The following is a 24,436-nucleotide window of genomic DNA, read 5'->3' as shown; positions in this document are numbered from 1 at the left end:
ACACTACTAGGTGATATTTTCTGGTTATCTGTTCATCTGTATAAGATATTCAGCGCAATATCTCAAGAATTGACTGTTTCTAGGACTTATATAGATTTATCACTATAAGCAGCAGAATATCTGATTTGATTTGAGAATCTATTCAACACAGTCAAAGTCAAAGCTTGGTTAATAGTTTGTTTGTTTTTTTTCATTCAAAAGCTTCCTTTCTGTTTTAGATGTACAATTAAATCAAAATAAATTCAATAAACAACGGCTGAATTAGCTGCAACAGTGCCAGTAGATTCACCGATAGGTTCTTGAAAAAAAGAGATATAGAACTACTCACCACAATGATTCTACTGTTCCACATTTCAAAAGGATTTCTTCTGTGTCATATTTATATCTTAGTTGTGATACCATGAATCACAGGAAACACACAGCTTGCCAGTTTATTACTTGGTGGTGGTGATGAAGGTGGGTATCAGGTGTTGGAAGTCTAAAACAAAAATGTCAGGCAATAACAGGGCAGCCTGAAAAGCTAAATGTTGGCTAATCATAGAAATGTATCATAACACACCATGCAGTAAGGAACATGATACCTCCTGTGAAAGAAAGAGGGGGCTAAATTATACTTTGCTTCTTATTGCTTGGAAAACCTTGAATCTATGCAGCAAACAGGAAAATCTAAAAAACTACCAAACCATTCTGGAGTTCTCTGGCTGAAAACAAAACAGCAATATTTTTAGCTTTTAAAAACATTGTACAGTACTAAAAAAGATTAAAAGTTTAATTAAAGACTTAACTAACAACCCATACGTTAAGCCACTGAATGTGCAGTGGAAGACATTTTGAGGTCAGTATGCCAGTGCTTTCAGCTTGCTCTTGTCCATCATCACTACGTTTGGATGATGTACCACAGAAACTTGACAGTGCTTTTTTCACATACAAGTTTTACAAGACTTCTTAAAACTGCATATACCATGGTAAGCTCCAGGCCTTAGGATATTATCCATATAAATAATAAATTCAAGAACTCATTAACCACTTCACTGATAAAAATTTGGAACATTAATAAGCCCGTATGTCATGATGAGGCCTAATAATTGTATTTAGTGTTTGTCACAATGGCAATTTTTATCATCTTCTTGGTTACAAATCAAGTACCACACATTTTTGAGGTCAAGTTTATCAAAAGGATAACGGTAGCTGGGACTGGTGGAATAAAAAATATACTGAACTTTTTAAAAGATTACCTAAAAGAACAAGGTCAAATAATTGCACATAAATCAGTCGCATATTTTTTTTTTTAATATTTTAATTTCATATCAAATTGTATTTTTTTTTCCACACAGAAATTTTAATGCATATATACTATATACATTATGTATACTTTGAAAAATAAAGACATGCGCACATTACAAAAAGGTTTTTCTTTCATAAAGCAGCTTCAGTGACATGTAAAACTTTAAGAAAGCAACATGTCAAAAACATGTGTTCCTACTGTAGATCAAAATCTGCACCACCAGTCCTGTACAGCAGACACTTAACAAGCATGTGAGTATGGCAACCCCTGTCACACAGTCTTTATATTTAGAGTACGTTGAGGCAGCTATAGAAAGAAAAGAACATTGCAATGAATTAAATATAAATACTTAACAATTTCTCTTTAGTCACATTATTCATGTTTATAATTATTGTTGTATTCTTTGTATTTAGTGAATGATGCAAGGGTAACAATTTAAATACTTATTTCATCATAGAAATTTAATTATTTGTTTGGTGTAAATAAAACAAGTGTAAGTATACAGTGTTAGTTATTTTACATCACCATTGTCATTTCTTGTTTTGATTGGGCCTGAAGTAATAGTTTCCACATTGCTTGAATACTGAGTCAGCTGGAGTGCCCTTCTCTTTATACAGTTCTGCAAAAAAAAAGGCAGTTCACATTTCACTTGATTTCACAAAAAAACATATCTGGACATCAAGTACTTTACTTGAACTTATTCAATGTTGTTTGCACAAACAAGGTCCCCAAAGACATGGTCTGCCAAGGCCCTTGAGAATCCAGGGTCCAAACTGAACCCTTTGGGATTACATGGAACACCAACCATGAACTATGCACAACCTTAATACCTGACCTCAGTAATTATCAGGTCTGCACATGCTTTTGGCCAAATAGTATGTATTACACAAGTGATTAGACATCAATGCATCATGTGCCAGTGGGCCCTAAAAGAATCAAAATTGGCAAAAGTTGATTTGGCTTCGGTAAAGAGGTCTAACCATGCCCTGCCAAACTTTTCCCAGAACTGGGACGCAACCTCCGAATACAAACAGCGCTCTCCTGAGAGTATATGCTGTCTCAATGGTTTGTTGTACATGTTGTACAGTCCTTCAGTCCTTAGGTGAAGTACCCTCATCCAGGCTAAGTGTGGATGAGGGTAAACTGAAGGGATTGTGTCCATGGTAGAGAGAGTCTGTCAACCTTGTGATGATTGATATATCTAATTGTTTCAATGTTGTCTGCGGTCCTAGTGTGGGTATACAATACAACTTAAAGTCCAAATTACTCCCAAATGTTCGATAGATTATTATCTAATACCAGTGGGCCACAAATCCTTTGCATGTCTGTGGAACCATACTGCTTCCCAAGCAAGAGAAGTGTTTGTGTTGGGTTTTATATGCAATGCAATGCCATTTTATCACGATAAAATAATTAATAGTCCTCGGGCAGGGTATGTCTGTACGTGTACTGGTAGCAAACTGGTATATATATATATATATATATATATATATATATATATATATATATATATATACTTCCCGTGGGCTCACCACCTGCAGGAGGGACCGTAAGGGACGGGATTGAGGAGAGGACAGACTGTATTGTGAATTCTAATCCTCAAACCACCCAACCACCCAATATGGAAATCCGATATATGGCCATATATATATATATATATATATATATATATATATATATATATATATATATATATATATATATATATATATGGCCATATATCGGATTTTATTGCAAAAAAAACCATAATTTACAACATCTGTTTATGGCATTTGTTACTTTTACAAGATTTATGACCTAAATATACTCCCTGATCAGGCAAAATTTAAAAATAAAATAAAAAAATGGCAAGTTCCTCATGACAATAACAGATAAAAAAAATAATCTTTCAATTATCTTTCATGTATGCAGAAACTATTTAAAAAAGAAAGGGGATATGAACGCAATCTCTATAACTAAACATAAAATATAGGTTCTATAACAAAAACAAATTTTGGTTCAATAGGAGATATGTACCCAATCCATTTGGACCAAAAGTCATTAAATATGTCTTTTTGGTAATTCACACAAAATGTAATATTCTCCACAGTAAATATACTTTAAACATCGTCCATGTATTATTGGCGGTTTATACCAGCATCTTGTAACAGCTTTTTGTACTTAAATTTGTTCTTCCTTTCCCAGAAATCCATTGACACCTAACCCATAAAAAGTACTGTACTTCAAAGCTGTAGTTAACGGAAATGTTTAAAATCTTCTCTAATACAATATGTACATCTTTCCAAAATTAGTGTTACTTCATTACACGTTTCTGCATTTTTGACAATGGATACCCTTCCTAACGCAACCCTCCCCATTTATCCGGGGTTGGGAACGGCACTGAAAGTGGCTGGGGTTGGTTCCCTGACCGGGGATCAAACCCGGGCAGCAGCGGTGAGAGCACCACATCCTAACCACTAGACCACCAGGGAACTTGCAATCACTTAATTATATAATTATTATTAAATGTTTATATATATATATATATATATATATATATATATATATATATATATATATATATATATATATATATATATACATACTGTATATATATAAAATATACTGTATGTTACATATATAAAAAACATTTTTGTAACATTTTGAAATACATGTTCAAAAGAATACTGTGCCTTCTATTTGTGTGAGATTATTTTCTATCTTGAAAATCAATAACCAACTATAGGCAACTCTAAGCTCATGTAAAGTATCTCACAATAGTGATTACACCCCTCACATTTAAACAACAATTTTAGCATATCTTTTCAAGGGACACTACTATAGAAATCATTTTAGAGTAGTAAATGTGCAGCTGGTATAGCAGTACAGATTTGCTGTCTAAATAGCTGGCAACAAAAGTGAGTACACCCTAAGTGATAACAGTGGTAAATAATTGGTAAACATGCAAAGCCACATGTTTTATTTATCATGTTCATGTTTTTTTTTGCTTGAAAGGACCATTCATATTTGTGTATTTTGCTGTTTAAATTTGGTGCTTGAGTACAATTCTCTCATACTGACCACTGGATGTTCAACATGGCACCTCATGTTTAAGAACTCTCTGAAGATTTAAGAATTAAAATTGTTGCTTTCCACAAAGCTGGCCTCTGATTTAAGAAGATCGGTCACAGCCTGAAACTGAGTTACAGTACAGTGGCCAGTGTCATACAAATGTTTCACAAGACAGGTTTCACTCGGAACAGGCCTTGCAAAGGTCGATCAAATAATCAAAGGTTCGATCAAGGGTCGATCAAAGTCCTCGAGCTGTGCTTCAGGTGCAGAAGCTGGCTTAAAAAAAACAGACGCATGAGTTTAAGCAGCATTGATTTAAAGGTTGCAGAAGTGGAAGGTCCACTTGTCAGTGCTCAGACCATCAGAAGGAAACCTCCTTTGAAGCTGGCTCACAAAAGCATGATTTACCGGAACCATGTCCTCCATGAACCATGTCAGATGATGTCCAGCATATGTGGCGACGCCCTGGTGAGGAGTACCAAGAGAATTGTGTCTAGCCTACAGTAAAGCATGGTGGTGGTAGCATCATTGTCTGGGGCTGCATTAGTGCTACTGGTACTGGGGAGCTGCAGTTCATTGAGGGAAACATGAATTCCAACATGTACTTTAAAATTCTGTAGCAGAAAATTATGCCCTCCTTTAGAAACTGTGTCAAACCTCAGAATAACGATCCCAAACACAACGGAAAGATGACAATTGCCTTGCTGAGGAAGCTGAAGTTTGAAGGTGATAGAGTGGCCAAGTATGTCTCCAGACCTGAACCATATTGACCACCTGTGGGGAATCCTCAAGCAAAAGGTGGAGAAGTGCCATGTGTCTAACATCCAGCAGCTTTGTGATGTCATTATGGAGGAGAGGAAGAGGATCCCAGCAATAACCTATGCAACTCTGGTGAATTCCATGCACAGGAGGATTAAGTCTTGTCACACACAATATTGACACTTGGGATACAGTTTTGACACGTTCAATAAGGGTTTACTCACTTTTGTGTCAGCTATTTAGACAGTAATGTTGAGTTATTTTTAGAGGACAGTAAATCTGTACTGCTGTACAAGCTGCACACTGACTACTCTAAAATATAAACAACTTTCATTGTTATAGTATTATCTTTTGAGAACATATAATAAAATGTTTGCTGAAATGTGAGGGGTTTACTCACTTTTGTGAAATACTGTATTTAAAAGGGCTAAGGGCTTTCCTTAGTTTAAGCAGTACAGAAAATTAAAATGAGCACTAGTTAAAACCTGTTTAAATTCTAAACGCTGGATAATATGTTCTAATCATTAGGACATGCACTTCAATCTGGTTTATATGGCAAGTTAAATAGCACAAAGTTAATAGAGCCAGGGATTATGATTTTTTTTTTCAGACACAATGCTTTTTCAGAAACATCCGGATAATTGTGCCATGGAAGCAAGATCTGACCCAAACTGATTTTATTGTTCTGTGTTGGCAGTGGTACTTCTGTAGCCTGCCCTGTGTTCTGCTAGCCAGCCCCTGCTGAAGTTTCTGAAACCCATCTTTCACATGAATAGTTGTTGGGCACAGACGGTATTGTTAAACAGTTGAATGCCACTTGCTAGGTTGATCATTTTCCCCTATCCCTTTCTTTTCTCTGTCCATTTACTCTTGCAAAGTTATTTCCATCTTTAATTATGTCAACCACTTTATAAGTGGTTAGTTGACAATATGTGCATTGCATATTCAGCCTGAGTATGAATTATATTTTATGGTAATTGTCAAGTTTACACATCATTGCTACACTTTTTATATCTTGGTGTCTGTAATAGACTATAACTGGTACTAGCACATTTTTATTTGTAGCAGATGATGTCAGCTTGCCTAATCTCATTTTCCAGTCGCAGCCGTATGTTGATGTTGATGTTTTTCCTGCCTCTGGGTTACTGAATCTTCTCGCTTGTTGTTTCTGTGAGCTTTGCCTTTTTCCAGCTGTTTTATGGCACATTTGGGTACTTTTATATTTTACATTAACTTAATATATGCTTTTTCCTTCCTTTTATTAATCACAGTGAAGCTGATAGTCTCAACTTTATAGGTAACTAGTATGCAATACTTGATTGGGGTTTATTGCATGATTGTGTGCTTTAGGTATTTGGTTTGGTTTGTGTATGTATGTACAGTATGTGTGTGTGGGTTTTTTGTTTTTGTTTTTGTTGGTTACTGTGTGAGTAAAGGCCTCATGTTGTCAACTGATTAAACAAATAAAAATTAGGTTTAGTGTTGGTTGAAAAATAAGCCTTGCGCCACAATTGCCCTTTTAGAAAACCCATGCTGAACTAATTCTTGAAGTCACCCTGAAATTTCTGGGACAAAAAGAAGCAAAACTTTGGAGTTTCCCATCTCTATTTTGCCATAATAACTGGGAAATCAAACTAACAAACTATGAATTCTTGTGTAAAGATTTTTTTAGACCTCACACCAGAGGTGGCAAAAGTACACACATCCTTCACTTAAGTAGAAGTACAGATACTTGTTTTTTAAAATTACTGACTACACTTTTTTTACTCAAGCTAAAGTGAAGCGGTTTGGGCTCTGACATGTACTTGTACATGTAAAAAGTAGCCATTACTACTACCTGTTGTTTACAGTCACACTGGTAATTGGATGTTACGTCATATTAATATTAGGGCTGTCTTCTTCTTCTTCTTCTTCTTTTTCTCCTTTCGGCTGCACCCATTAGGGGTCGCCACAGCGGATCATCCGTCTCCATTCCACCCTGTCCTCTACAACTGCCTCTTTCACACCAACGACCTGCATGTCTTCCCTCACCACATCCTTGAACCTCCTCCTTGGTCTTCCTCTTTTCCTCCTTCCTGGTGGCTCCATCCTCAGCATTCTCCTACCAATATAACTCATGTCCCTCTTCTGCACATGTCCAAACCATTTCAATCTCGCCTCCCTCACCTTGTTTTCAAAACGTCCAACATGTGCTGTCCCTCTAAAAGACTCATTTCTAATCTTGTCCATCGTCGTCACTCTCAACGAAAACCTTAATATCTTCAGCTCTGCTACCTCCAGCTCCACCTCCTGTCTTTTACTCAATGCCACTGTCTCTAATCCATACAACATCGCAGGTCTCACCACAGTCCTATAAACTTTCCCTTTCACTCTTGCAGATCCTCTTCTATCACAAATCACTCCTGTCACTCTTCTCCACCCACTCCACCCTGCCTGCACTCTTTTCTTCACTTCTCTAACACACTCTCCATTACTTTGCACTGTTGACCCCAGGTACCTAAACTCCACCACCTTCTCCACCTCTTCTCCCCACAACCACACCCCTCCACTGCCCTCCCTCTCATTTACACACATGTACTCTGTCTTACTTCTACTGACTTTTATTCCCCTTCTCTCCAGCATGTACCTCCACCTCTCCAGGCTCTTCTCAACCTGCTCACTACTCTCACCACAAATCACAATATCATCCACAAACATCATAGTCCAGGGAGACTCCTGTCTGACCTCGTCCGTCAACATGTTCATCACCACTGCAAACAGCAAAGGGCCCTTGATCCTTGATGCAGTCCAACCTTCACCTTGAACCAGTCTGTCGTTCCTACTGCACACTTCACTGCTGTCACACTGTCCTCATACATGTCCTGCACCACCCTCACATACTTCTCTGACACACCTGTCTTCCTCATACAATTATATTAATATTAGGGCTGTCAATTAATTAAAACATTTAATTGTGATTAATTGCATGATTGTCAACTTAACTGCACATTTTATCTGTCCTAAATGTACCTTAAACTAATATTTTTCATGTTTTTAATACTCTAATCAACATGGGCATGGACAAATATGGATGCTTCATGTAAATGTATGTTTATTAGTAGTAAAACCGAACTCAACATAGAGCATGAAGACAAAATATTCTTGTAAAGGTTTTTAAGTAATTATAGTGTTTTAAATTACGTTAATCATCAGAACACCAAAAAGAACTTGCTATGTTTCCACACGGACAGGTTAATTAGGTGAAAATGGAGAAACTGTACCTCTTCTAACTTTCATATGGATTACATAATCACAGAATATTTGTTTTCTTTATGTGAATTGGTTTATTTATTTATTTTGACATTTCAAGCTTTCTATTTATATATTTATTATGTCTGTGAGGCAAGTATTCATTGAGATTCAGGTTGTTATTTACGTGTCTGTGAAGAGAGATGACAGAGAGAGAGAGAGAGAGAGAGAGAGAGAGAGAGAGAGAGAGAGAGAGAGAGAGTGAGAAAGAGAGAGACTAGAGTACCCTGTCTGTTTTCTTGGTTTAACAAAAGCACAGCGTTTTGTTGTTATAATGTAAATACAAATAAAAGCAGACCCTTTACAGATTCGAATGATAATGCTCTTATCTGTACGATGAAAACAGACATACGTTTCGGTGTGATGAGGAGAAAATGCCACAAAACATGTCGGTGTGTTTGTCGCCCCAAGAGGGTTAATTGTGTGCTTCATGGCAGATTTGGGTGTTTAATTTGAGACTTAGAATAGAAATGGTCAAGCAGAAATGCACACTTCATTAGTCCCGTTAATATAAATTTGCCTTAACACATTATTAACTTGTTAATTTTGACAACCTTAATTAATATATTAATACAAAACAAATTCTCACATCTTGTTACATAATGAATGTATCCAGGCTGAACAACCACCATATAGAACACAAGCAGAGAACAGATGATGATGATGATGATGATGAGGTGATCAGAAATGTCTCTGTTCTCAGTCATGGTTACATCGCTGACCCCCACTGTCTCATCCACATTAGCTACACTTCTTGTTGCCTCCTGCCTTGCTCATTGTTAGCTTCATAAACTAGCCTACATCTGTGGTTTATGAAAGCCAGGAAATTATACACAAGTGGTAGATAGAAAAAGCTGCACAATGACAGGAAATAGGTTGATGGGCTGAAAACAGCCCGCAGTGAGAAGAAAAATATTGAAATTTTAACAAATAGTTTATAACTAAAGTAACAAGCCTGGTTTGAAAATTTAAGAAGTAGAATGTACAGATATTTGTCTAAAAATTGAATGAGTGAAAGTAAAAAGTTGTCCGAAAAATAAATAGTGAAGTAAAATAATGGTACCAGAAAAATCTACAAACTATTTGTACTTCGTTACTTCCCACCTCTGCCTGACACTCATGATAAGAAAAAAACTTATAGGCACTAAACTTAAGCATTCTTTTATACTTTATAACTTCTTCATCTCTATGAAGCTGCTTTGAGACAATGTTCATTGTTAAAAGTGCTATACAAATAAAAAAAGAATTCGATTCAATTCAGTTCACAAATTTTATAGGCTCTAATCCAAAAAATTACGTTGTACAAGTTAAACTATATTTTCAAAACTAGTACACTGAGTGTATAATCTCAGACCCAGAGTGTTTATTAATTCAGAAACATAACCATCCAATAACTACCAATGTCCCAGTTTAAAAATGCAAATAGGCCTCAAACAAAATACAAGTCTTTGGAAAACACCCACAAGGATAAAAGATTGCGGTAATATAGTTACCGGTAGCATTGAGGGACAGGTGGAATTCTCACAGAGTCGGGTGACACAGTGCAGGTAGAATGTGGAAAATGTTTTGTTCTCACGCGCCACAAAGTGGAAGGCCTCGAAGGAAAAGCGTGCTTCTTGGGATACCCCATTTAGGTACACTACTGTCTGTCCATCACGTCTGCACCTGCAGTTAAAAGGAACTACCTTTACAATGTTGTTATAAGAAGATTATCTAGTCTGCTTTTTTTCATTTTCTTAATTTATACTATACTCACCCAACAAAAAGATCATAATAAGTTGTATTTGTTGGATAAGGGCTTGTTGTTGTAAAGCAGCGATCAAGCAGGACATTCAACCTATAAAAACATGATTGTTGAGAACAGAAAATGTTAGAACTGGCAAATTGTATGTATTTTATGTAGCCAATAATTTTACTGAATCGGATATAATAATACCTGTTAGTGAGATTTGTTGCCTTGACCTGGACATAAATCCGAGTTTTCAGTTGTAGCCCCTTTTCAGGTATGCTTAGAGGTTGTGTATATTGTCGATTCTTTTGGATGAAAAGAACATCATAATTATAACAAACTGCAGCAGTCATGTCCTGTATGCAAAGAAGATTGCAGAATACACTTACAGTGAAAAGATTTATATGGAGTGCCCTGATAAAACTTCCTCTGTTCTCTCGGGCAGCTGGGTTCATGCCTGACCTGCCAACGCACGATGTAATTTGTTGACAGCGCCAATATGTACAATTTAAAATGCACATGTTTTAACAGTGAATCTGTACTCACACATTTACTTTCATTTCATTGACTAAATACTGCAGCAGGTAGCGACAGGAAAATTTGTAAATAGGCTTATCGTGGCCACTGACTGGTTCCCCAGAAAGTATCCTTCCGGAAATATTGGCAAACCGAACTCTAGAGTCAAAGAATTGCTCTGTTCCCACTTCATCTGTAAGCTAAAAATGACAAGCCTTCATTTTGTATATTGTGTTAAAGACAACAAAGTGGTAAAAAAATATTTCCTTAATAAGGTTTACTTAAACACAGAGTTTTATTGAGAAACATATTGCATTCATAGTTTGTACCTCAACAGAATTGTCACAGAGGGATATTTCCTCTGCAGAGATTGAAAAATTAAGCACAGGTGTAGGGGCTTTTAAGTCAACAATTCCATGGCAAGCTGGAATGTTAAATTTTCCATTAAGGGCTATAAGAGATTCATTGTAGCCAGCATAGTAAACTGGACACAGCAGGATGCTCAAATGGATTCTATCAGTTCCACATATTACTGTGAGGTCCCAGTCAGCTGAGAAAGAGAGACAATTTTTTTTTATCTCAGAGTTATTTAAAAACAGTCAGATTGCTTATACAACTATACTACTGAGCAAAAAAATTGGGCAAACCCAAAATGGCAAAATATTGAGCTAGCACTGAGTTAGCAGGAATGAAGCAAAGACATAAAAAAACGTTGCATGGGATAACTTTTCTCTTTGACTTCCTTCAATGTGTTTAAGCATTGTGAGCTAACCTACAGTTGATTCGTTTTTTAAAAAAAGTTTCCTTATTAGTTTGTGTTTAAAAGTACAGGCTTTTGCTGGTCTTTGCAGTGTGGGTAGTAGCATTGTCTTGTTAAAAAGTATCATCTGATCATACTTGTTAATATTTTTTCTATATGCGAAAGCAAGAATTGACCTTTTACAGTAAAACAGCTCATCAGTACCAGCAACTGAGAAGGCTTCCCACACACTGACATGCCATCCTCAATGCTTATAACTGTGGCAGACTTGCATTCACTTTTCTATTTCCCACCAGATCTTCAAAGACACCTCTTTGGAGCATCATTATGCAACTCAAATGACTTATGATTCATCATTTTCAATAACTCTGCCAAACCACTAGTTTTCTTAGCTTAATATGTTGTCTGGGCCATTTTCCTTAAGAAGTGTAATTTTACATTATGTTAACAGTGCTTTATACTTATTACAAGAACATTACAGCACAATGAAATGTTTTCTACGCATATCCCAATGATTGAGGAAAGTGGGGTCAACCATGATACAGCACCCCTTGGAGGACAGAGGGATAAGGGCCTTTCTCAAGGGTCCAAGAGTGGCAGCTTGGCTATTCATGGGTGTGAACCCCCAACCTTTAAGTAACCCAGAGCTTTACCCACTGAGCCACAACTTCCTGTAAATGTAAGTTTCAGGAATTGTAAAGGTCTATGACCTAGGTATTAATGTGCACTAATTATAGACATAGGAGTCCTTGGCTACAAAAAGTCTTTGTTAGATATACCAAGAATTAACTCTGGGTTCAGAGCGTATGTACCATACATTAAATGGGTATGTAAATATATTTTAATATTATTCAAGGATCTTTCAAATAGCAAATAAATGTGTTCGTCTTAGTTTATGTATCACATTGTAGAATAGTAAAGTTTTTGGAAATGAATACATAAAAATGTTTCCTGGTAATTATCCTGGGCTTTATAAGGAGGGATATGCTACACAGGTGATACAAGTAAACATGGTATGTATTACAATTCCCAGTGGGTAAATCTATTACACAGATCACACACAGTATGTGTTACAATTCTCAATTCCCAGTGCATAATTATATCTTTATATAATTAAAGTAATATTAAAAACAAGTTCAAAGCTTAGTACTAACCTGCTTGTCTAAAGGTAGAGTGGTATCTGCATATATCAGAGCCTGTCTGAGCCTCAGCGTGTACAATCAGAGTAGTCACACAAACCAGCAATGCTCGCCACATTATCCTGAAAGCACACTGTTTTTCATACTACTCACTAGTTACTCATCCTACGCGATCAAATATGTTATCAGTTTGCTGTAATTGTACCAATACAGTCCAGACAACAAATATTTCCTAAACACATTTTAATCAAGTCACCAAACTGAAAATATGGTATATCATATATAAATGATAGAAGTTATTCTCTTACCGTATTAGATTAAAATCTGTTAGACATGTGGCTGTTTGTTTCTCCCTTCTTTTATAGTCATTTGCCACGTACAGAGTGAGCCTATTTATTAGCTCTGCCTTTGAGGTAAAGGGTGTGAAAACACAAAAGCAAGTGCAACATGAAACCTTTCACTAATGCTCCCTTAATGCAGGACATATTTAAACTGGGCTGAGACAATTATTTGAATGCTGGGAAATTATTATGGAAAAAACAAGAACTATACTACTTTAAGTCTTAAGTACCACTATATTGGAGTTAATGTTCACCATCTGAAAATGTTAAATCAAATTTCTATGTGCTATAATTTCTCCAGGGTGTACTGGATTGGGGTGTTTCCTGTTTGTTGTCTCCATCGTGTGGCACTGGATATTTAATTCACTGTAAACCAAACACCGTTGTTTATATGTTATATAATTAATTTAGCACTATCTTTAAATCTCATGATCTGATGATGAGACCTCCAAAGAATTCCTTTAAAGTGAAATATACAGTCAGATCATTTAGCCTGTTTATTAGCGTTGTGTTCACAGTTCTCATGTCCAGATACTATATTACTATACAATGTTATGATACACCCGATAATAAACCTCAGTCTCACAAAAGAACCATTTTTAAGTATATAGATCATCGCTTTACAATTGTTTTGTTTTGTAGCCAATTTGTGTATGTCTGTGTATAATTAATATAAATATGTCTCTAATCATGGCATAAAAAATATCCGATCAACAACTACTATTCAGGAACAAATTTGGCATCTTAATATTGCTGTAGAAATGTTTCCTCTTGAGTTCCCATAACTCCAGGCATACCAGAATGTAAGCTATTATAGTTAACAATGTATGAATAGGAGTGTGAATAGGAGTGTGTGTGATTTCTGTATAGCTTTTCTTTAATTCATCACACCCACTAAACAATACATGTATCTCTTTTGTGAGGCAGTGGGTCTTTCCGCTGTCCCGAGGGGTATTAATAGTGTCCTGATTTGGCTTCAGATGTATGTTGACTGGTGGTGTTATAAATTTCTTGGTAGTGAATGGGATAGTTGATCTAATGGTGTTATTATTAGAATTATTTTATGATAATGAATAGAAATGTTGATATCATTTTTCTTTTGGATGACATATTAAAATCTTACTCAGCTTATGAGAATAAATTGCCATTTAAAACTGTAATAATTTTCCCCTACTTCAGCAGGGTCGGACGCCTGTTGCTGGATTTTGTTATATATTGTGAGTGATTTGCTTCCACAACAGTCATACAGGTGCACCAGCATGTTTCACAGAGAAGATGCATTTTTTCTCAGCCAGGAGATATAGCAGAAAGAAGGTTACATTTCCTACTTTAGTAGATATCTGTAGTTGACAGTATAAGCCTATGTATCTGTTTTTAGAGAAATCAAATATTCATATCTAGTTTTAATGGTATATAACTACTTTTTTAATTAATGCAAAATCTATAACTATTCACTGGAAATAACTTAAAAACTGGGCCTTTAATTAAATGATGTACCTTTATCTGAAATTCTGAATTATATATCAAATATCCAATAAAAGGAACTTCCTGGAAACTGTTATTTACACGTGAAAACAATTGTTAGATTCATTAGTTTCAATATTGTTTGTAGAGAAATATACTGGAGAAAATGTGATTTTAAGATGTATTGCTGACAGAAATGGCAAATAAAATGCAAATCACTGTTAAATCATTTCGACTGAAAAGACTAATATAAGGAAGAAGCAAACCGTTTCTTAAGTGTGAACATGATCTGTTTTTTCTTGTGATTTCTGTATTGTAGTAAGTGGTGAAATTTTGCTGACAGCAGGTAACCCCCTTGCTGTTCTTTAAAATGGCACATTTATTTAAAGCCTGTACATGCACGTTCTTTCTGATGGATCTAAATGCACTCACTTAAGTTTGGAACAAAATAAATGAATGGAAAAACTCCTGAATATCATTAATTGATGTGGTTGAGTGCTTCAAAAAGCATGGGGGGCTGCCAGCTGGATGTTTCCTGCATGCAAAAACATTGCTCATTGGGCTGAAACATTGGGCTGCAGTGTCAACCATTAAGACTGTATCAAATGAGATGGTATTCATAGCCTTCCTGGAAAGCATAGTAAGAAAAGTTTGCTCATTTTCTATCATTATCTGGCTAAGCAGTTAAGTCGATAAGAACTTGGACAGTGATACAATTTTTTTTATATTTTCCCCTCTTTATACTGCCATACTGGATTTGAATCTAAGCAGTCGAAATGGAATTGAAGTATAGACTTTCAGCTTTAACAAAAAATATTACATATACATAAAGAAATCAGTGCTTCCTCACACAGTGTTTCTGTGGTGCCAAAACCCAGGAAATTTTAGATGAATATGCCATCATTGAGACATTGTCACTGGATAAGATTATCTTGTCCTTCAACAGCTTACAACTAATCTATCAGCAGGCTATCCTCAACCTATGTACAGAGCAAGACCAGCACTTGTGGCCCAAGAAATAAAGAAACATAAGTGCACTTTAGAGCCTACTGCAACCTGTCTGTAGTACAGCTAACCCTGCCATGGCTGAACTGCCTCTCACACTCACAAAGATGAGGCCCCAAGAATGAATTGGAAATGCTGAAGTAGCATTCAGTGGGCAAAAAGATAATGGACATTGGCGATTAACATATTATCTGTGGGCTGATGACCTCATCTCTCCTCCTTTTTCTCTTGTTCTCTCTCTCTTCCTCTAAACCCTTTCCAATTCATGCTCCTTGGAAATCAAGATTGTTCTTTTCTAAATCTCTTCTTACATCTGGGTTCCAATTTGGCCCTCTTCTGGAGCAATCCCTTCTTACATTTCTGCCCCCCAACCTCTCTACACACACAGCTGAGAATTTAGGAAGGGAGTGCTGGATTAAGGACTTGCCAGGCACACTACTACTGTTAGAAGCCAAGACATTTCCAGGAACGCTGCCCAGTCATGGAGGTTTGAACACTGGTCAAGCTCCCTGCTGTGCATCAGGCTTTCCCCTACTTGAGCTGGGACATAACACATACCTGCAAGTGTTTAAAAACAAACCTATTGATCCAGTTACAACCAAATGTTTAATCTCCAATACCTGTACATAAGGGGTATTAAAGAAGGCACATCAGTTGAAAGTGAAAAGTAAATTTAGCGATCTGGATTTTATCTGCTGCTGCTCAACATTATTCAGTTCTGGAGACAAAAGCATAATACATAGATGACAGCTAGTCCTTGCCGCACCCATCGAGTTACATTTCAGGGCCTCCTGACAGTGAATGCTACTGGATGGTATCTGTCATCGGTATTGAGATGTGGGATTTATGTAGTACTGAATAGTGGGACATTGCCTGAACAGTGTTAGAAACAAACACATGAAATCCAATGAAACACCTTTGAAAAAGTGAAAATAAAAGAGTCTCTGCAAGCCTCCCTGAGGTCCGGCCAGTATTATATACTCAATGCTCATAATCCATATGTCTTCTGTGAAAATTAAAACCAACAAACACAGAGAAATTTGCTTCAGACTCATGAAATCCTGGCATAATAAGATTAGCACCCCGCTGTGTGAGGTTTTCCTGAGAGATTAGATCCCAATTTTATTATCAAGTGCTCTATATTACTTGCAAATAAAAAGGGCCCTTTTAGGTCACACAGACAATATCTCTTATGTGTGCAATAAATTACATTTATGAATGAACACACACACACACACACACACACACACACACACACACACACACACACACGCACACATTTATTTATACTGCATCCAAATGAGCATCTTATTTTATTGATCATAAAATAAGAAAAATGTTCCAATATATTTAAGGCTAGATACTCAGTAAAATGAGAGGAAATTGTCATGTATTTCATTTAACATCCTTTAAAATTGCATGCTTGCAGTGACACAATCCAGTGTGTTAACAGTTTGGAAAAACCCCCATTCACCTTTATAATAAAAATAATAATAATAATAATAATAATAATAATAATAATAATAATAATAATAAGTTTAATTTATATAGCGCCTTTCCCAAGCTCAAGGACGCTTTACAAGGTACAATATAATATAATGAACATACATAAACATAAACATATTCGTCGGACATTTGCCCAGGACGAAGGATCACATGCAGCTGCATGAGTTAATAGCAGAGACAACATAGACATAAAAACATACAGGACAAGAGATAGAACACTACATAGTACATGAAACATACACCACATTTCAGAAAAATGAAGGACTCCTAACACATATGCATTGACTGATAGTGGAGGTTGAAAAGGTGGGTCTTAAGCCTTGATTTAAATTCAGTCACCTTTATCACTCTCTTCTACTCATTTATTATGCTGGATACATCAGTTCCTTTTTAACCTTCTTTTAAAGTTCAGTCAAATATTTGTTACAGACTGTAAAAGTTGTGTGGCATATAAAAAAAAAATTGCATTAAAAACAGTACATTTTTGTTTTCAAATGCATATGCTGTGAGGGGTGATATCAATGGGACTTTTAATGAACTAGGACAATATATATATATATATATATATATATATATATATATATATATATATATATATATATATATATATATATACACTCTATAATATATATATATATACACTGCTATAATATAAATCAAAATTTCTACTTTAGTTATTTCAATTCAGATAAAAACTTAGAACATCACTATTTGTTTAAACCCACTCAGTTTCTTGTTGAGCAGGTGAATCATGTTAGTTTAATTGTTTAAACATCTAATAACTCTAAATTTCTACTTTTGTTTTGAAGAGCCCTGGCCCTTTCTTTTCAAACAGAAAAAAAGAAGACCAGAAAAAAAGTATATTGGAGAAAAACAAGCAATTTTAAACATGAGAAGAAATAAACAATTGTACATGCATTGGATATAGTAGAAAAGTTTTGTATGTCTTGAAAAAAAAAAAAGAAATATAGAGTCACACAGATGTTGTTAATCTCTAACAAGATTATTCTCTACCAAAAGGCTAAAGTTTGGAGAAGAATAGGATCTGCACAAGAAAACAGTGAAAACTCATTGTCAAGCATGGAAATTGTTTTTAAGGTTTAAGGCTAGCAATGCCAGTCACATCAACCCAATTATGCATAGATTTCACTTCATGAAGAGGAGAATGAAAAATTTTATTAGCTGAAATATACGTCTATAGGTGTTGAACAATTTAAACCGCTTGCACATTTGCTGGCAGACCACCCAATATTTAGATGTAGCAAAAGCACTAGCATCAACAGTGCATTTTTTTTTCAGTGTTCCCTTCAGGATATGAAATGTATGCTCCTCAGTTGGGTTAATGACCGAGGACAGGTTTTTTTTTTTTTTTTTTATGAGTTTTTGCGACCTTTCAGTTGTAAAAAATGGCAAATGGTTGGCTGATGGGAAGATTACATGAATGAACAGTTAAACGGGTATTCCTATTAAAGTGTCAATTAATTATAAATTGTAAATGTTGATATATCCAAGTGTGATAGAGTACAGGGATAAAACAACAACAATCATGCCTGTCCCACAATGTCACTGTATACTACATTGTTAATGACATGCATAACAGAGAAAGCCTTTTACAGTGTATTATACAGTAGTGTGTACATTTTTAGTCAGCCTTTTTCTTAAAACTCATGTACATGCCATATAAGAGAAGATAATTTGTGTGTGTTGGGGTGCCATTTGGAAATACTTTAAAAAACAGTATTGTTCCTTATTGTACTATAAGTTCCTCTAATGTCACATTTATTTACTGCCCCTGACATTCAACAAAAAATTTATTTTTGCCCCTTTACAGGAAAAAAGATTGCACTTTAACCAAACAGCACACAAGCAAGGGTGTTTTTCCAAAGATCTGGCACCCAGCCTGAGTACTTATATAATCTTTAGCTTAATACATGTAGTCCTGCACGAATACCCGAGTCAGCTCTTAGGCCTATCACGTCATTTATGATTTGTAATAAATGATGATAACACTTCCTGATATTTCTTTTTTTAAACCAACTTTTCTAACGCTTTTTTGTAACATTACACCTTCTATAATAGATATGGTCAAAGCCGGATTCAATAGCCCGATTCCTTATATGACTCGGGAGTCATGAATCATTCTCTTCATTTACTCAGATCATTTGAGTCTATGGTTATCCTAAAACTAACAACATTGTAAAACTTGGTTGTTCTAAGGTTGTTAAAAAGTAACTGTAGCAACAGGTAGCTGACTGAGTTGTTCAGGAAACTTCGTGTATGGTCGGAAACACAAGAGACTCAAAATCACGGATCCTATGAACCGTTTGATTCAGCGGAGCCAAGGTCAATTCCGAGGGACTCGGGGTGTGTGTGTGGTGTGTGTGTGTATGAGTCCAAGGATTTGTTGGATTCTAAGGATTCAGAGAGCCCCCTCTAGTGGAAGGATTATGGCAAATGCAGGGAGAATCCCTATCACTATGACAGAAACTGCAGCTGTTTTAACACTTTGGAAATTAGATGTAGTGCTCTATAATCTGCTTTATTTAACATTACACCAAATATATTTGTCACATGTTGGGCTGTTATTTTGTGTCACGTCAGATATTAAATAACATTAATCCAGTTGACTCCATTGCGCATGCTTGTATAATTTCTAGTTCTTCTGTGATTGCATATGCAAAGAATAGGCTTTTATCACTTTGCTTTTTACATAAGCCAATTCTCCTCACCCGGAAGTGCTGGCGAGGTGATATATGTGTGTGTGTGTGTATTTGTCGTTAAAATGTTAGCAAGTAACTATAGCAACAAGTAGCTGGACTAAGTTGTTCGGTAAACTCCCTGCATGGTCAGACACACAAGAGACTCAGTTTCGTGGGTCCTATACTTGTCCTGTTTGATCCCACCGTGGGATTCATGAGTCCACTGATTCGGTGAGTGCCCTCTAGTGGAATTTATTAGCATAAACCTTCAGAATCTCTTCTGACTCAAATGACTCACGATGACTCGTGATGACTCGGATCAGTTGACTGAGTGATTCAGAAAGAATGGTCTCTATTTTAGAAAAGTTTGAACCCGAGCGAGTTCTTTCCAAATGAACTTGAATGCTTCTTCCATGTTTGTGGTGCGGCGCGAGCCTTGGAACAGTTTCGCTTTTGCTGATTGGTCGGCTCTAGCTTTCTCGATTCTGATTGGTTGGCTGCATCGAAATGTTCTGGACGGTTCTATGGGCGTTAGTAGCGGAACACGGGCAGGCGCTATATATAATGCGGATGCAGGCGCAGATTATAGTCGTACTGTGGTCGGGCATCGTAGTGACACGAGTAACAGCCAGAGAAAGCAGCAGAAAAGGCGGAGTTTTATAAACGAGTAATCAGGTAAGAAAAGACTTGCAATAAGCTCTCCTTATTTATGTGGAAAAAAATAATAACAATACAAACGTTCAAAAAGTTGTTATTGTGATTTTCGGTGGTAATTTCGGGTAAAAAAAATAGCTGAGAAAACGTAGGCAGTATTTATAAATATAGTTTGTCTCATATGAGAGTTATAATTGTCCTGAATAGTACTGGATAGTTTGCGTGTCGTATTGAGTCGGCGTGAGTCAATGCCAAAACGTGCAGAATGTTCTAGCAGGCATTCACGATTGTTTCGAAATCTGCCCATACAAGGATTACAGGACACTCCCATGGGCTCTTATGTAATGCTTGAAAGAAATGATTGCTCCTTTGCACTTCGAAGCGAAAGAACGTTCGTGTGATAACACACAAAAAAAAGAATTTCCTTCTTCACGTTACTTTCACATTCTCCTCATACCTACATGTCACGATTATGTTTACGTAGCAAAGACAGTCGAGCTCTGTATACATATTTGCTATAAAAAAAATTAAAAAACCTAAAAGCTATACATAGCTTTTTCTTTATTCCTGGGAAGGAGCTTTCAGCTAAACACAGAGCTGTTAAGAGATCAGGAGAACAGGTGCCTGATAATGAAAGTAAGAGGAGCTGAGAGCTGTGAGTGAAGATCATGTCATCATGCAGTCAGGAATAGAATCCTCTTGGGGTATTACAGCAATATGGGTTTTAGGAAAGAAAAAAAAAAACCCACCATGTTTCATTAGTAAACTTTCCCTTTTCTTCACAGGCAGCGAAAAGCATGTCGAAGGGACCAGCAGTTGGAATTGACCTCGGCACCACATACTCGTGTGTGGGCGTCTTTCAGCATGGCAAAGTGGAAATCATTGCCAACGACCAGGGTAATCGGACCACACCCAGTTATGTTGCCTTCACCGACACTGAGAGACTGATTGGGGATGCTGCCAAAAATCAGGTCGCTATGAATCCCACCAACACGGTGTTCGGTAAGCATTAGAATAAAGTCTTATCACTTTGTTTTGAATCGTATGTGTGAATTATGACACGCCTAACTGGAACTTGTCTACATCTTGGGTTTGGCGTACAGATGCGAAAAGGCTGATCGGACGGAGATTTGACGATACAGTTGTTCAGTCTGACATGAAGCACTGGCCGTTCCAAGTAATCAATGATTCCACACGGCCTAAAGTTCAGGTGGAATACAAAGGAGAGACCAAAAGCTTTTATCCAGAGGAGATCTCCTCAATGGTGCTTGTAAAGATGAAAGAAATTGCTGAAGCATACCTTGGAAAGGTAATCATGAACCGTCGAACTTGTTCATTTGAAAAAGCATAAACACGTTTAAGCCGTGTTCCCAGAAATGCTTATGATCTCGTTGTTTATGGGATCAAGGACATGTACTTTATACAGGAATTGGTATGTGATGTTTATAGGTTAAACACGAGCAGTCGACACACTTGTTTGGCGTGTTTTAACTTTTCAACCTTCACCAGAAAGTTTCTAGGCAACACTGTTTTAACTGCTCTGAATATTTCTCTCCCTATAGACCATCACGAATGCAGTGGTTACAGTACCTGCATATTTTAATGACTCTCAGCGGCAAGCTACTAAAGATGCAGGGACCATTTCCGGGCTAAATGTACTTCGGATCATCAATGAACCAACTGCAGCTGCTATTGCTTATGGTCTGGACAAGAAAGTGAGTGCGCTTGCATTACATCATAGCGGCATTACAGAAGTAAATGTGCTTTCACTTGTGATTAATGCTCAGCACGTATTCTTCAGGTGGGTGCCGAACGAAACGTCCTGATCTTCGATCTCGGCGGGGGAACTTTCGACGTGTCCATCCTCACTATCGAAGACGGAATCTTCGAAGTGAAGTCCACAGCTGGGGACACCCATCTGGGCGGGGAGGATTTCGACAACCGCATGGTCAATCACTTCATCACTGAGTTTAAGCGCAAGCACAAGAAGGACATCATCGACAACAAGAGGGCCGTGCGACGTCTGCGCACCGCCTGCGAGCGAGCCAAGCGTACACTGTCCTCTAGCACTCAGGCCAGCATCGAGATCGACTCTCTCTACGAGGGCATCGACTTCTACACCTCCATCACCAGGGCTCGCTTCGAAGAGCTGAATGCCGACCTGTTCCGTGGCACCTTGGACCCCGTTGAGAAAGCGCTTCGTGATGCTAAGCTGGACAAGTCCCAAGTCCACGAGATTGTCCTGGTCGGCGGGTCTACCCGAATCCCGAAGATTCAGAAACTTCTGCAGGACTTCTTTAATGGAAAAGAACTCAACAAGAGCATTAATCCTGATGAGGCTGTTGCCTATGGTGCAGGTAATCTTAATAATCGATGTCTGCCAATTGGCATGTAGGTTAAGATTTGCATAATGTAAAGTACTATTTTTATTTATTTATTTATTTCTTGATTCTTTGCTCCACAGCTGTCCAGGCAGCCATTTTGTCAGGAGACAAGTCAGAAAATGTTCAGGACCTGCTGTTATTGGACGTCACTCCTCTGTCACTGGGTATTGAGACCGCCGGAGGAGTGATGACTGTCCTGATTAAACGCAACACCACTATCCCGACCAAGCAAACGCAGACCTTTACTACTTATTCAGACAATCAACCTGGTGTGCTCATTCAGGTGAGATTGTCTCCACGGGGATGAGACCAATGAGAGACATTGAAAATAGTTTTGTGTACACACACTACAGCCGATTCCTATCCGATTGTTTTCTGCAGGTGTACGAGGGTGAAAGAGCCATGACTAAGGACAACAACCTGCTTGGAAAGTTTGAGTTGACAGGAATTCCTCCTGCACCACGAGGTGTTCCTCAGATCGAGGTAACCTTTGACATCGACGCCAATGGTATCATGAACGTTTCCGCAGTGGACAAGAGCACGGGCAAGGAGAACAAGATCACCATTACCAATGACAAAGGTAGCACGACTGTCATGAGTTTTGTTTAATTGAATTTTTTTTATTTAGAATGATTTTGTAAGCAATCTTCTATTTTTTTATTTTGTTCTCAGGTCGTCTGAGCAAGGAGGACATTGAGCGAATGGTCCAGGAAGCGGATAAATACAAAGCTGAGGATGACCTTCAGCGAGACAAAGTATCCGCAAAGAATGGCCTTGAGTCTTACGCTTTCAACATGAAGTCCACTGTCGAGGATGAGAAACTGAAAGGGAAGATCAGCGACGAGGACAAACAGAAGATTCTGGATAAGTGCAATGAGGTTATCAGCTGGCTGGACAAGAACCAGGTACAGGAAAAATCTATGGTGACATGTTTCGCAAGTCGATGACAACATTTTCAAATTAATATGTATCAAAGCTATCATTAAAACATGCCTCTATTAAAAATAGATTAAGGTTTATGTTCATATTAAGAGCATCAATTATACATCCTTAGTAATAAGAACATATTAGAATATAAATGAAAGTAGCCGTCCCCGTGCGTCCTCTTTAACTTGTTTTTCTGGCCATGCTTGTAGACTGCTGAGAAAGAAGAGTTTGAGCATCAGCAGAAGGAGCTGGAGAAGGTGTGCAACCCCATCATCACCAAGCTGTACCAGGGTGCGGGTGGCATGCCAGGCGGGATGCCTGGGGGATTCCCTGGGGGGGCCGGTGCTGCTCCTGGAGGTGGATCTTCTGGACCAACTATTGAGGAAGTTGATTAAAATGTTCCAAAATGATCTTCAAATTTCTAATTACAGCGCAGTTTATTTTTGGTGGCATGTTTCTAAACACACTTAACACCATGTATTTAAGGTGTTGTGTTTTTTTTTTTTTTTTTTTTTTTTTTTGGTTTAGTTTTTTTTATTGCTTAAAAAATCTACACCTGTCACTTTGCTCACTGAAAGGCATGTTTAAACTTTCACAATAAACAGTTTGTTCTGAATATATTTGTCTTGAGAAATTATTCTTTACTTCCTAAATGGGTTTTTTTTTAAAGATTTTTTTTTAATAAATAGACTGATGCACTAATAGAACCAGGCCACAACACTATATTCTCTAGGATTGCTTTATTGTAAATCAAATTATCTTTTCACAATTATTTATCCATTAATCATGAGGTAAATATATGAATTAAAATCTTGGCATCCAGAGTCGGGATGGTGAATCACATGTAGACTGAATGTCTAGGATGAGATGCCTCAGCGGGACATCGGGCCTATTGGACCGTGCATCCGATAAGCACACGTAGAATATAC

At 37.2% G+C, this 24,436-nt stretch overlaps 2 protein-coding genes across 4 annotated transcripts; one reads left to right on the top strand and one right to left on the bottom strand.

Moving 5' to 3' along the window:
* Positions 1–102: 102 nt before the first annotated feature.
* On the bottom strand, positions 103–20,974 carry LOC310730431 (zona pellucida-like domain-containing protein 1). Of its 3 annotated transcripts, none has more exons than XM_083549457.1 (10): positions 20,272–20,974; positions 12,543–12,686; positions 10,958–11,178; positions 10,659–10,828; positions 10,502–10,574; positions 10,320–10,417; positions 10,140–10,220; positions 9,877–10,048; positions 1,811–1,904; positions 103–1,591 (listed from the first exon to the last, which is right to left on the bottom strand). In XM_083549457.1, the coding sequence occupies exons 2-10, from the start codon at positions 12,643–12,645 to the stop codon at positions 1,464–1,466; spliced, it is 1,140 nt and encodes a 379-aa protein (XP_083405583.1). In that variant the 5' UTR covers positions 12,646–12,686; positions 20,272–20,974; the 3' UTR covers positions 103–1,463. The 3 variants fall into 3 exon arrangements, with proteins under 3 accessions (XP_083405583.1, XP_083405584.1, XP_083405585.1); XM_083549458.1 differs by lacking the exon at positions 20,272–20,974 and adding an exon at positions 12,836–13,491 and having other exon boundaries at positions 12,543–12,660; XM_083549459.1 differs by lacking the exon at positions 20,272–20,974 and adding an exon at positions 12,836–13,491 and having other exon boundaries at positions 12,543–12,649.
* Positions 19,785–24,127, top strand: LOC310730418 (heat shock cognate 71 kDa protein). The gene is made up of 9 exons (XM_083549436.1): positions 19,785–20,217; positions 20,982–21,198; positions 21,300–21,505; positions 21,759–21,911; positions 21,998–22,553; positions 22,661–22,863; positions 22,962–23,160; positions 23,253–23,485; positions 23,717–24,127. The coding sequence occupies exons 2-9, from the start codon at positions 20,994–20,996 to the stop codon at positions 23,900–23,902; spliced, it is 1,941 nt and encodes a 646-aa protein (XP_083405562.1). The 5' UTR covers positions 19,785–20,217; positions 20,982–20,993; the 3' UTR covers positions 23,903–24,127.
* The last annotated feature ends 309 nt before the right edge of the window (positions 24,128–24,436 follow it).

Source organism: Silurus aristotelis, assembly GCF_946808225.1.
Source record: "Silurus aristotelis genome assembly, chromosome: 8".
NCBI lineage: Eukaryota > Metazoa > Chordata > Actinopteri > Siluriformes > Siluridae > Silurus > Silurus aristotelis.
The sequence above is the reverse complement of the archived record's forward strand: the minus strand, read 5'-3'. Positions and strand labels throughout refer to the sequence as shown.